The sequence below is a fragment of the Ptychodera flava genome, chromosome 20 (genome assembly GCF_041260155.1).
Source record: "Ptychodera flava strain L36383 chromosome 20, AS_Pfla_20210202, whole genome shotgun sequence".
Lineage (NCBI taxonomy): Eukaryota > Metazoa > Hemichordata > Enteropneusta > Ptychoderidae > Ptychodera > Ptychodera flava.
In genome coordinates this window covers 33337247-33351516 of record NC_091947.1, presented here as the reverse complement: position 1 = coordinate 33351516, position 14270 = coordinate 33337247, and the positions used below count along the sequence as shown (strand labels likewise).

General features: G+C 38.1%; 1 protein-coding gene and 1 long non-coding RNA gene across 2 annotated transcripts; both read right to left on the bottom strand.

Annotated features, from left to right (window-relative positions):
- Positions 1 to 1519: 1519 nt before the first annotated feature.
- On the bottom strand, positions 1520 to 13145 carry LOC139120725 (uncharacterized). Its single transcript, XR_011549139.1, has 2 exons — positions 12689 to 13145; positions 1520 to 3266 (listed from the first exon to the last, which is right to left on the bottom strand). It is a non-coding gene; the product is annotated as an uncharacterized lncRNA (long non-coding RNA).
- LOC139120508 (uncharacterized) lies at positions 4758 to 9135 on the bottom strand. The gene is made up of 5 exons (XM_070684970.1): positions 8523 to 9135; positions 7631 to 8436; positions 7156 to 7342; positions 6629 to 6735; positions 4758 to 6030 (listed from the first exon to the last, which is right to left on the bottom strand). Exons 1-5 carry the CDS (start codon positions 9133 to 9135, stop codon positions 5509 to 5511), a joined length of 2235 nt encoding a protein of 744 aa, XP_070541071.1. The 3' UTR covers positions 4758 to 5508.
- Positions 13146 to 14270: the final 1125 nt, after the last annotated feature.

The following is a 14270-nucleotide window of genomic DNA, read 5'->3' as shown; positions in this document are numbered from 1 at the left end:
AGTTTTAACTCACAACAAGAACAAATACAGTTTCTCATCCTAACTTTTACCTCTGTACTATTTACATAATAATACTTAGCAAAAACAAGATGTGTTGTTGCACACCTTAGGGATGTTGCTCATGATGGTAATATTGATGCCTGAGTCAAAGCTGAACACTAAAAACACTGCTGTTCAAAACACTTCTTAGAAGTTTCAATTTGTTATACAAATATCATGTGAATAAATAATCTGAATGGCAAGATTCATAACAGAACTTGAAACCAAAGTTTCTGTACACTTGAAATGTGCTTTTCAAAGAGAAGTATCAGCAACTGTTGTAGTCACGTCAATTTCAACTGTAGACAGTCAAGCAGTCTATTGTTGAATTTGTAGGCATCTTTTGTCAGAGGCAAGTTGTTTTCATTGGTGACACATGCATTCAGATTCCCTGTGTTTAATGCAAGGTATAATAGCAGATTTGAAATCACATGTGCTCAAAACTGGCAAATTCTGACTCCACTCCTTGGCTGTATCAAATTTGCCATTACAGCCATCTCCTTGGAGCAAAATGATACTTTGCAATATTTTGTGTATTGAAAAAAATTGTCAGACTTATCACAGGGGGTCTGATCTCCAATATTTTGTCAGTGTTTGTTTGTTGACAAAATACACAGGTAGAGAAAGTGATAATAAAGCTGAAATATGATGATATGTGTGAAAAGATGTAAAATTAAAGCCAGAACAGCACACACACTCTGTTTGAACTATTACTCTGCCCGGACAAATACACTCATAGACTCAGCTGTGTCCTGTGTTACTGCAGCGACAAAAATGGTGCCAACAAATGTCTACAGTCTATACAAAATCTTGCATGAGGTCCAAACTTCATGTTCAAGACTATGTTCAGCAATGCATGGTTAAAGATATGTTTCACTGAATGTTTAATCATGTCCTGCTGCAAGCAGAGTTGAGGCCATGCACATTTGATGAATATTCCAGCATTTTGCAAGAAGTCAAACAACACACAGTACTTTTCATATCAAACACAATTCATGAAAAGAGCTCAAAAAAGCAACACCGTCCCTTAATAGGAGATGAGCATCAATCAAAGTAACCTATGCCAATGTAGTCTAATGCATTTGTACTGGGAGAGGGGTATATACACCGGCTCTGCTGTCACAAGCTGAAAAGAAGATACACATTGGTTATTGTAACAAAAATGTGGTTTTTTTATTTCCAGAACAGGTATTATAAAATGTTTAATATTTGCTTTTGAATCATAAAAAAGCAAGAGTTAGAGCGTTGTTAGTAAGCGTATGGTAAAATATACTGTGGTGTGCAAAACAGGTTGTTTCCTTTGCGCACGGCTTTCAAACAATTTCATCGCTCATTGTATGGTCATTGGCATACTGAATAATCACAATAATTAGGGGTGGTCCATTTGATTTTGCAAGGCCTGAGGATTTCTGAAAAAAATTGTTGCCGGCCACATACTGGAAAAGAAATTGTCTCTGCAGAAAGGAAGGGAAAAAATTCCTTCTAGGAGGGCGGCAAAAAGATTGGCTGATTGGTCTCTGGAGCTGTCGCCTACGGCGTCATTTTTGAACAAGAATCTTTGAAAACAGAATTACATTGCCTTTGGAGCTGCCGCCTATGGCGGCATTTTTGAATGGGTATCTATAGAAGCAGAAACCTCTTCTCAGTAGCATGAATCACGGTCACTCTGTGTGGAGTGACCGTGCATACAGCTGACCGTACATGAATGTGTACTTGTATTCTGCTGCTGCACTCCCCGACTGCACTGTGTTATAACTACAATGCTGCCTGTGTTAGAATAAACGTGAGAATCTTTGTCAAGTCTACAAAAGAGATTGAAATCAATAAACAAATAAATCTCATTACAAAGTGGTAACATTTTATTAATAGGTATATGTCTATTAAAGTTTAACATTTGTCTCAAATTTTACTAGAAAACAAAACAACAGGTGAATGTCAATGTCATGTTGTATGCCATCTGATCAAATATTTCATGATGAACAAAAGAATATTAATCTGCCATACATATCTCAGTAAATATGTATGATTTGTGATATTTATTGGGTGTATAAATGATTTCACTCACGTCTTCTGTTGCATTTGTTGACATTACCTAAATGGTATACTTTAAACAATGACTGGAAATGTAAAGGATAAGATTTGTAAACTTCCTGATAGGATCAAAACAAATAATATCATTGTATTTAAATAAATCCTTCGTAAAAAAGTATCAAAGAATAAGTGAACAATTAACTGCATTATACTCAAATAATTTTACAAATGTTTTGAATGGAAATGTTTAAAAAAGGAAAAACTGAACAAAGCATGTAAATCTCTGTGAAACACTTTTCTAACAGTCCACTGATGTCTACCTGTTAGATATTAACTTTATACTCGTTTTCCAATTAAAACAATGGTGTCTAAGAATAAAATGTTGACTAAAATGATAAAAATTGCAAAAAATGTATGATACTGATAATTTTGCTATAATTTTTAAACTTGCAGCAGTGCACAGACCATTCAGCACCTTCTGGATTTTTTACAAGTTATGTGCTTTCCATTTTACAAGATTGAGATTGAATGATTTTGTTTTTTGGAAAAAAATTGCTTTGATTCTACTAGTCAGATCCAATTGCTTTGAAGCAACTTTTCGAAAGAAATTGCTGCAAGGCTGGGGTAAAAAAAATGGCGCCGTACCCACTTCCTCCGGCCCCCCCCCCCCCGAAATCAAGTTGGCCACCCCTTACAAACTGTATTTCAACACTTCCGATTGAAAACTATCCGAATTCTCCTTGTATGTATATCATGCAGTCACCACATCATGCCTCCAGAGGCACGCAGTCCTTCAACCAACGAGGATGGGCCCTCCTTCTATATCACAGCTTTGATTGAAGAGGTAGAACGGATAGGGTACTCCTTGGAACTGAAGCTTCCAACAACAGACTTCGCCAAGGTAAGTGTGTCCTTCGTGACCACAGCTGCTGGTTTTGTAATGGGCGTACAGGTGAACGCGGTCTTCGGGGAGGATCGTTCTGCCTAGTCGTTGACACGCTGATAGTCCGGCGTTGTTGTCGAGGGGGTTGGTGGATCCACCGAGGGCTCTTGCAGCGGCTGCGCGACAGTCTCTAGGACAGTTTTCTATGGCAGACCTGCAGCTGTAGTGCAACCAGTGGCTGTAGCTCGGGTCGTCAACGTCAGTCAGCAGAGGACTGCTCTTGCTAGACCCGGTACGAATCTCGCAAAAACACCTGGAGTGAAACAGAAGAACGAAACAAGTCAAAGACAAAGTGGGAAATTTTACCCTTTAGCTTTTCAAAAACTGCACTACTTTTCTGCATTTATGAATGAGAGTAAAAATTAGCAATACTTTTATAACTTTCTAAATCTTGCATATTTCTTACATGATATTCGATTTTTTTACTTCGAAGAGCGAGCATCTATGCGTATATTTGCAATTCCCTCCTCAAATTCTAGCTAAAAATGTCATTTCACAGCCACTCGAGTACGTTAATGCAGGGGCGGCGCTTTGCGATATGAATTATTCATGAGCATCATTAATTATTCATGAGCTACGAACAGTAGGTTATGAATATTAATTTATCACTTGACCTCTGTACCTTGTACGTACGTAACGTCAACACTGCACACGCCAGCGTACTGGAGAACTACACAACTTGAGCGCTTTTCCTAGAAAAACACCAATTACCCAGGTATTTTGTCCTATCAAGATGCCTGACACAACAAAGAAGAAGGCGCTTGCTTTCGAGGTAAGTTTAGTATTGAGTTCTCTGTAATCTTGTTCCGGGTAGTCGCATGCTCTCTCTCTGGATCAATAAACCAATTTATCCGTCATCGGATAGCCCCCTACTGAGCCTGTTGGTGGAAGATTCGACTTATGAATATATTTATACACGTATTCGTGGTCTACATGCGGCAAGAAGCGCCCGATTGCTGAAAGCAGCGACGTTTGCGCAAAGCAAAGCTTGCCATAGTATCGTTTGCAGTGTATGGCAAAGTACCGTACTTGTGACCGAGCTCTAGCCCTCATTGATGGCGGTATGAGCTCCTGTACCCCCTCCACAGGGACACACACACACACACACACACATCTTTCTGCCTATAGAGGTGCTTTGATGAGTAGGCTCAACCATGATCCATCCATTAGTTTCCCACCTTTTGTCCTTTTCTTCATAATTCTGTATGCAGTGTGTGTCATCATTAGCAAAATCCACACAGGACAATCATAACAATGTGAAGTTCAATATTGTACACCCAAACCATGATAGCTGACAAGAGACAACTTCAGACAGTCATCAAAGCACATGTTACATTTTGCCAGCATATTCTTCTAATATTGCTGAGTGGTGATTTGTGATTGTGTGTGTGTGTGTGTGTGTGTGTGGGTGTGTGTGTGTGTGTGTGTGTGTGTGTGATGGTCCCCAAGCCTTTGAAAAAGTGTTTGGCTCAAGTAATAACAAGTGTACTCAGCTCGATTTTCAATACAATTTCTCTTACTTTTTATTTGATGTTTTCTTCAGAAAGTGTTCTCTCAGGAGCTTAAGAAATACGAATGTACAACTCATGATCAACATGTCACTATGACTAAGATAAAGAGGTATGTGTACAGAATATCAATTTATTATTTAGTTCAATCAATGAGAGTCATATTCAATCATACCATTTTCCATGTGATTTACACATATCAAACACAAAATGTTTTCATGTATGTCTTGCCACTGAATTGACTAGTCTCAGAAGTAAATTTATATTACAAGGAGGAAGGGAAGGTATTATTATTATACAGTGAAATAATCAAAAGTATTTAATTCAATTCTGGTTTGAAACCAACTGGCAGCCTGAAAAATTCCCACTCTTAGATATCTTAATTGTGAAAATACACAGAAATAGTATAGACAATGATAAGAAATATGTACATTCCTTAGTAATTACTAATATATTACAAATAGCTTAGGTTCAGATCTATTGACTGGGACCAGGTCAGGCCTCAGTGACAACATTCAACATTCAACAGCTCAAGCCCTGCAGCCAGACAAACACAAGGTGTCAATCCCTCTGACCTATCCTAACAAAATTAAAATTCAAGGCTGTCTGTCATAATTTTTCATATAAAACAAGTGATTTACCAGTACCTGAGTTATGATAATGAGGCCTGCCACAAAATCTTTATGAAGGATGATCAACTGATAAAAAGACTGACACTTGTTTATGCAAATGCATGTATAAGTGATCACCCATTGACAACTGGCAGAGTCTACCCTCCCCTACCCTGATTTCACATTGGCACACAACTTGTTTTAACTCAAGTGTGAATAACTCAAGTCACACTAGATTAATTTGAGTCAGCTCAGAGCTGACACTGGTGTTTACTACAGAACACACACCAGAAATTATGACAATTACAATACCATATGCTACCAGTAGCATACAAAACCCTGTTCACATGGTAAGCATTTCGTTTGTTAATTCTGATCAATATTTAATTTCCCAATGCTGAAGAAATTTTGCTGCAATTTCCCTGTTCTGGTGTATGTCATATATTTCTTTATTTTGTTTGTAGTTATCAATACTTGGTAGCTGTCCATTGTGATCTACACAAAACTGGCGCTCCCATTTTGTAATTTTCTGAGAAGCTTCTCTGTGATATTTGAGTAATTTAGTACCAATGACTGCTTTAGCTGTTTTGTATTCCTCCTTATACATTTGATCATTGCAAGTATCAACTTTGTTTCTACACTTGGTAAAGTGTTCAACCTCTGTGATGTTTCCCAGTATAGACTGAAGATATTCAACAGTTTTACTTGTTTTGCTCACTGTTTCTTGCCTTTTGTTTTCAGGCAACACTGACGATAGATGTGTTGCATCAGCTGTTCTTGCATTCAAAGTGCTGTGTGCTGTTGATGTGCCTGGAGGTGACAGGTCATCATCACAAGTACCATCATCACCATCATCACCATCATCATCAATTGGTCCAATGGTATCTTCTGTAGTAATCTACATGTAAGGTAAGTGTTTTTCTTATGGTTATTGTTAAGTTATTCTTTAAGTAATGGGTGTAAATTCTGAGACCTTTTTCAGTAGTATTGTTCAATAAGACTGTTCTTGAAAGTGACAAAAAATCAGAATTACTTGTCAACATTGTGTATGTGTAGCTGACATTGTTATCATTGCTAAAGGGATTGCAGTTCTTAAAATGACTTCAATTTATAATAATAACACTGTTAGTGATAGTTGCATGTAATTATGTACATTCTCTTGACATTATACTGATCTTTTATGTTTTACAAAGTAAACATAAAAGTTGAAAACTCAAGTGAAATTATCCATATGTATATTACAGCTTCACAATTGTGAGGCACTACCACAGTAATACATTTTCTGGAGACACAAAGAATTGTACGGGAAAAAAGTAAAAGTGAAAATGCACATTAAAGCATTTGTATGACATATGCATCACTCAGGCTAGTGTATATAGCCAAAAGGTCAATGTAATTTGATAGTAAAGTAATATACAAAGAATGATATACCAGTACTGTGTTCAGTTGTTATGATTACGGAGCAAAATAATAATGGACATTTTGAAGAAATTTACCTCTGTCATTATAACATGCGGCTCATTGTCACTATTAATTGTTCTGTAACTTTCCTCTGATGCATCATCTGTTGATACAGGAAGTTCATCGTGTTCTTCATGGCAATCTAGAAGTGTGTCAAAATTTTAATTATACACTTAATATTTTAATCCTGTGTAGAGACAATTATGATGAATAGTTTTAATGGACAAAATCTAATGGGAATATCTCTGGCATTCTTCAATTTTATATCATGCTTGAACCATTTTTGTTAAACTTTACACAAGTTCATGTCCCTTGGTATTTTTTCTTGCTCAGAGTTAAAGTCAGACAAACAATTGTTTTACAGTCCATGGAGGTCAGAGGCAGAGTGTGTGGGAATGCAAGGCCAATTAAATTAGCATAGTTTTGTGCTTGTATAACCAATTCATAAACAGTATTACACAGTACTGACAAAATATTGTTCTATTTTTTCATAATTTTGATTGATAACTTAGACAATACACAATATATCAGAGTATATAAAAGTATATGGTAGATTACTTACCACCATGTACATGTGTGAGGTCAAGAGTTTCAACCAGTCTGTCATTAGAATATATCCTGACACGTCTAAGTGGTATGGTTATTTGCCCCTTCTTAACCTTATCTGTGATGTCATTCCAGGTCAGCTTCACAGAGGTCATGACATCACTGAGAGTGGATGACCTGAAGTGTTTGAGTATTGGACCCTCCTGCAAATTATTGTGGATGAATGCAGTATTACTTAACCAGGTAAGTATATTTGTGATGTTTGTCAATTATTTTCAATACCATTGAATCTGACATGTTTCATTGTAATGATTTTTATCATGATTTCTTTACCGTTTTGTGCTGAACAACTGTTTTCTAATTATTTTGCTCTCAAATGTTCATGACACATTAAAAGAATGATCATTACATCTTTCCGAACGCCATTTAATTTCCAAATTTCTGATAAACAGATCAAATTTCTCCAGCAGTTAATTGATTTTGATACTCACTGGTTTACTGTCTTGTTCATTAGTCCCATCAAAGAATTCAACTCCATCATCTCTCTGGGTCCACCAAATGTCTGCTCCTCTAATGATGTAGTCACTAATTCTCTCCATGTGAGCTTGTATCAAGGTATGCCTTCTCATCAAGTTTAATGGAAAGACTGTATTTCCACCAAAGGAAAGAGACTTGCCCAGTTTTGAAATTTCAGAATCAAGTGTGAGAGATGGAAGTCTTGCTTCTTCTTCTGCATGTAATCTGATGAAGACATTTCCAATAATTTCTCCAGGCCGTTTTGAAGATGTTGATTTGGTAATCCTGCGGATGGCATTGAAAACCCTTTCCTGGCTTTCAGTGTTGGAGGAATAAAGGGAAATGATCCTGTACTGCTCTGGTAAGTGAACAACCACATTGTGATAATATCTTCCATAGAATTTTCTCTGTGTCATGGTCTTTGGTTTACTTATTAATTTGATGCACAGAAGTCCATGTAAGAATGTGATATTGTACAGGCGCAGGACACGTTTTGGGCATCTGTACACGTCATGCAGGTAGGAGATGTGACTTATTTCAGCCAGAGTTTTCATTAAGGTTGATATATCTTCACTTACTTTGCCTCTTACTTGTTTGTCTTCTATATACTTGGTAACTAGAATAACTGCTTTTCTTATGTCAGATCCCCGTACTTCATCTGCATTGCCTAATGCTGCCTGAATGAACTTCTCCAACTCATCTCTTTCCACTTTACTCACAAGATGTGGTAATTCATCAAGGATGTTTTTGGCATGACCTTTGATGTCGTGTAGTGGTTCGCCTTTAGAGTCTCATAGTTTTTGCAATTTATTTTGCTTAAGTCCTCATCTTCATTCTTGTAGAGAAGTGAATGAACTCTCTGCATACCATGAAGTATCTTGTCCAGGCTTTCTTTGAGCTCATCTTTCAGTGCTGTCTCTTCATACTCCTGACCCCTGCTTGAGAGTTCTTTTCTCAGTGAATCAACCTTCAGGTTTTGGTATGGCTTTACTTTTCCTGGATTTTTTGTCTTCCAGGTGTACCCACTGGTGACCAGTTCCTTTTTTTCTGACATTGAGAGGGGTTGAATTCTAAATGCATGCACAAGATCATTATTCCGACGTACATCGATACCACACACACATTGATAATGGCCACCTTTCTGTTGACCCTCTTCAAACTCTTGTGCTGGACCATCTCCATGGAAAAACCTGTTGATGTCATCAAATTTCACAGGAATTTCATCAATGGACACTGGTGTTGTTGAAGCTTTCAAGTCCTCTATACGGGTGTCAATGTATCCAAGTTGTTCTTCATCTGTTGGACCTGATCTTCCCATGATATAAAGGTGGGGTTTTTCAACAATGGCTTCAACATCAACATCTGTACCATGGATCTGCTTATATTCTGCACGGGTGTAGAATGTGGCTGGGTCATACAGCCAGGTGACCATGAATACAATGTGTGAGTGGTTTGCTATGCTACTATGATCATGCCACATCTTGAAATGACGCCTCCGTTGCAACATTTTAAGCTTTTCTTTCATTTGGGTTATATTATAACTTTTGTCATATTCATTTATATCCAAAAGCCGCTGTTTCAGTTCCTCATCCTCCAGATGGTCAAATAATCATCAGTATTTGCCCGCAACACACCAAGTTTCTCCTGCCTCTTCAATTCTGTTGTTTGTATTTTCCTTAATGGTATTTTCCTTGCAAATACTGTGAAGGTTTCTTCCTTCAGGTGGCCATCTTTATCAATTGTTCTTTAGAAATGTTTTTGGTGCCACCAATTCACCTATTTCAACCTCACCATTGAGGATTTCATTTTCAGGGTTTCCTGCAGTGTTTTAGCACTCCTTGATTGGGTACGGTCACCTCTCCCCCTGGTCCTTCAACTTTTTTCTTCTTACTCTCCTTTCATATTCTCTGCCTTGGACTTCCTTTGTTGTGTTAAATTTCTTTACATCAATACCCTGTGACTCTGCATATGCCTTTAAGATTTGACCAGCATTATGAGCAATTTTAGTTGGATTACCAAGACAGGTCACATTGTATTTCGTCCCAGGGCTGACCAGTTGACATCTGCTCCCTCTTTATATTCAGACATTTCTTTCATGAATAATGCTTTATCCCATTCTCTTTTTTCCAGATGCCCAACCGCATTGCGAGGAGACTTCTTACCCAGTTTTTCCAGCTGAATTGCATTAAATACTCTATCAGTAGCATCATCGAGACACTCATAATGGTTGGCAAGACGAGTACGGTCATAACTGGAAAATGACTGACCAGATGCAAGAACATTTTGCAGATCTTTATCATTTTCAATTAGTTTGTCTTCTATTTCTTGTTTGTACAGTCTCTTTCTTTTTCTGTTGAGTTCTTTTATCTGATTTGGTGTTTTTCTCATTTGAAGTTGTGCTGAGTTTACCTTTGTTAAAGCCTTATTAAACCAATATTGTAATTTTGCTGAAATGCACTGTTCAGTTTGTCATAAATATATCCTGCTGCCCTAGCTACTTCTTTCTGCATAACTTTTGGTGATTTTTCATTCGTTTTGGGTGATGTCTCAGTGGTTGATGATAAGGCAGCAGTGGCTTCACTTATCACTGGAACAACTACTTGTTTTCCAAGTACCCTGTTAAGTCTGTAAACATCAGCCTCTGTTGTCTTGCAAGCAGTGCAATCCAAAGCAGTGTGTCTTCGCTTCCTGTAATCTGGCAAGCCTTGCCATGCACTCAATGAAAAATGTGTCAGAAAACGTTGTTTCTCTCCATTTGCATTGCACTTTTCCCAATTGCCTTTTACTGACAGCATTTTTTCGAAAGTTGGAATTTGCCGCCGAAATTTGTCCCTACTAACTAACATACTGTGATGAATATGCATTGTCTTACAATACCGTCCATACCTTTCCTGCATGCTGATATTTTTAGAAGGTTGATACACCATAGACTTCTTACTTGTCATGACTTCCTTTGTACTTCGTGCAGCAATAACAATAAGGAATCCGCAACACACCATTATGACAAGAATATCCGGAAATTTACATCAAATGCCAACGGGAAATCCTCTGTAGCAGACAGCTTTTTATGAGCAGCAGACAACTTTTTGAAAAAGTCCGCCAAAATTGTAGCAAATCTCGTACTTTATGCAAATAATATGCAAAATAGAATGCGAAATAGCCATACGCTTGCATCGTGATATCGTGCATTGACCGGAATTTTTGACGAAAATCGTGTATTTTGAGTTTTTCATGACGATTTATTTTGAGTTTGAAAATAACCATCACAACAGCACCCATTGTACGTGTAAATGACCAGTTATTTTATTGTAGATTTCAAAAATGAGCGAGAACATTGCTAAAATATACTATACCTATTTCGTAGTTTTTGTTAATTTGCAAAGAATTCCACTGAAACCAGCCGTCTACGCAAAAAAATTGCCCGTAAGGTTTTCGAAAGGGAAATCAGTGGGCGCAGCCATATTTGTTTTGGCTTGCTTAGATACAGAGCATGCGTACTGTGTAGCCCTGTTACCAAGGATTTCGGTCGTACGATCGCTGAAATATCCAGGTCAGAAGTCTACACGTTTTCATGAATTCCAACCGCTAAACAACATTTTTGAGGATTCATATTCCCATTTAGGTTACTGGGGGAATCTTTAATGCAAAAATGTACTGGCAATGTGAGGAACGCATTATTATTGTTTGGAAATCAACCCCTAAAATGGCGATACCGCGTGAATACTTCAAATCGTAAGGAAATAAGCTGCATTTGAGAGGTATTAATCATAAATGCTCAAGTGCCATACAAAAAATGAACAGAATACATTCGTCTTTATTCAAAAAATCAACTATTCAATGAATATATTTCATTTCACGGTTGGAATTTGAGGTATACTGGCGTTCACAAAATGTCGCTTTTTCGGGGGCAATTTGAAGTCACGTGACAACATAACGATGACATGCCATCAAATTAATCGTCAAGGCAACTAATATCCTACATGCATGGGAAATTTGGTGAAGATTGGCCCACTAAATTGTGAAAAATCCACAATTTCGTACGTGGGTGTATATGTACAGTGTCCGTTGCCATCGTTCAGCGCCCATCCCATGCATTAACGTACTCGAGCATTCCATGGGCCAAATCTGAATGTTTAATAAATATAGTGTTTGGAGTAACCCGTGCCCATCCCGAAAACCAGTCTAGTGCAAAGCTTGCAAGGTATATTGTCACACTGAATTGAAGAAACCAAACATCTGTGAAATAAGTATTAATTTATGGCATTACATGCGTTTCCGTGGATTCCCATACTCGACAACTGTTGACCTTGTCGGACATGAGTGGGATTCACGGTCCCTCCACGTGGGAAATGTAAATGGAAGAGTCAGGAATGTGCCAAAAGTATCGCAACTTCCCCTTGAAATTTACCAATCCACTGAGTTCATGTCATTATAGTATAGATCACCATGGAGAATGTGCCATCACAAAGTTTATGGTTTTGTCGGAATTTGTCGGGTTTGCTTGTTGTCATCATTGACGTAGGTGAGCTTGGTAGAATTAAACTATTTCAGATCCAATGCACCAAATCTACAGATAGCTGCTCATATGATAGTTTTAGAATGTGTCGTCACAAACTTTCTCTTCCAATAAGATAACCCTAGGTATCGTAGTTTACCCAAAGGTGCGTTCACTCATCGCCCCGAAGTCAAATATCATGCTATTATAAGTTAACCTTTGGGGCGATTAGACGAACTATGTCAGCGTCCGGGGCCTTTCAATTTAAAGTTTCTGGTACAAATCTGAATTGAGATATGTGAAAGCACACTTTCCATTGTGTAAACATTATATTTCCACATCTTGTTCGAACAGCACTTTACGTAAGTGTCACGTGTTCGTTTTTTACTTATTCAGTTGTCTCTCTCCTCTTCAGTGATCACATTCCATGACAGTAAAGATTTAATCTGAAGATCTACCAATATAATCTCTAGAGACTCATAGTGCAAAACAAAATCATGAACTGATCATATGTTATGAAATTGAGTTTAATACTTACGTGCGACGGTTTGCGCTGGCCAAGCTAATGATCATCAAGCAAACCAATCCCAATTGAAACACGTGCACATTCATGTCGGACGTTCGCTTCACAGACCTTGTAAAATAACTCTTCTCCCGGAATTCTCAGGCGTTTCTGCCGAGCTCTGGAGCACGAAGAATAATGAGCTCATAAACGGGTCTTCCTCTCCATTTAAAAGGATTCTAGGTCCGGTTTTCTCGGAAACAAAGGGTGCGCTCAAGTGCAAGTTGGTTTACAAAAGTACCGCGATAAGAGCTTTCGTGTTGACCCCAAGGGAGCGTGCATCATTAGTTCTGAGAACCCGGGAAAAAATCCTGGATTAATTTTCATGCTGGACAGCACATTACCATTTGACGTATATGTTTGAGTAGTTCCATGGGTATTTTTAAAAAGTGTACAAAACGGAGATTATATGGAGATCGAAGATGTCTTTCGACATTCCTTGCTACGGACCCAGAGATATATTGTGTGAAACCACTTAGTGGATGTACAATGTACCATAGTTTTGTTCTTTTGATGTAAAACCATGTGACACAAATGTATGACTTACATGTAAATTTCCCGCTCAATTCAAAACATCGGAATCTGATAGCCATGAGTATCATATCTGAGTGTGGTTTAAAGAATTCTTGTTCCGGTTTTCTTGGAAGCACAGGGTGCGCTCAAGTGTTGGCTTACCCATGAGAGCTTTTGTTTGGATCCCCAACTTGAAGGAAGCATGTAGTAGTTCTGATAACCCGAGAAAGGTTAACCCTGGATTGAACTTCATTACCTCTAGACAGCAAATTACCATTGGACGTATATGCTTTATTAGATTTCATGGATTTTTTAGGAAGTGTACAAAACGGAGACGGAAGATAGGAGATGGAAGATGCCTCACGACATTCCTTGCGCGAGCGAAGATAAATAGCCATCTATCCTCTCACAAAAGTACTCACACAATAAGCAAGTTATCGAAGAGTCCTCGTTTTGTAGACTACCCATACCGAGTCAACAAAACGAAGACTTTAGCCTTCCCTTCTCTATTAAACTCCGGCATGCCATGATCCCCTCCCAAAGTTTCTTCATTTTCCGCTCCATTTTACACCCCTTGAAATAAAGCCAACCCGATCAGAATCGGCCGATGTATATAATAGGGTCTTCGAGGTGTAGATTACCTATACCGAATCTACAAATGAAGACTTTAACCAACCTTGCTAGGCTGACATCAAATTTTCTTGTTTTCCCCTTATTTTAGACTTTTTAAAGCCAACCCGTCCAGAATAACATACCATGAACTGTACACGTGACCAAATCTTCAAAACAAGGACCCTACAATGACTTGTGACTAATCGGCCGATCTTCCGTCGTCAATCTTCGTTCTAAATACTACCGACTATTTTAATAAAGTTACCACTGTGGCCTAGTTACATGGGATCGGTGAAAAGACACTCTTCAATAAATTATATGACATATCAAATAAGAGAAATGCAGCTCTTATATGCGTCTTCCATTCTCTCTCTCTCTCTCTCTCTCTCTCTCTCTCTCTCTCTCTCTCTCTCTCCAAAGCTACGGACCCTGA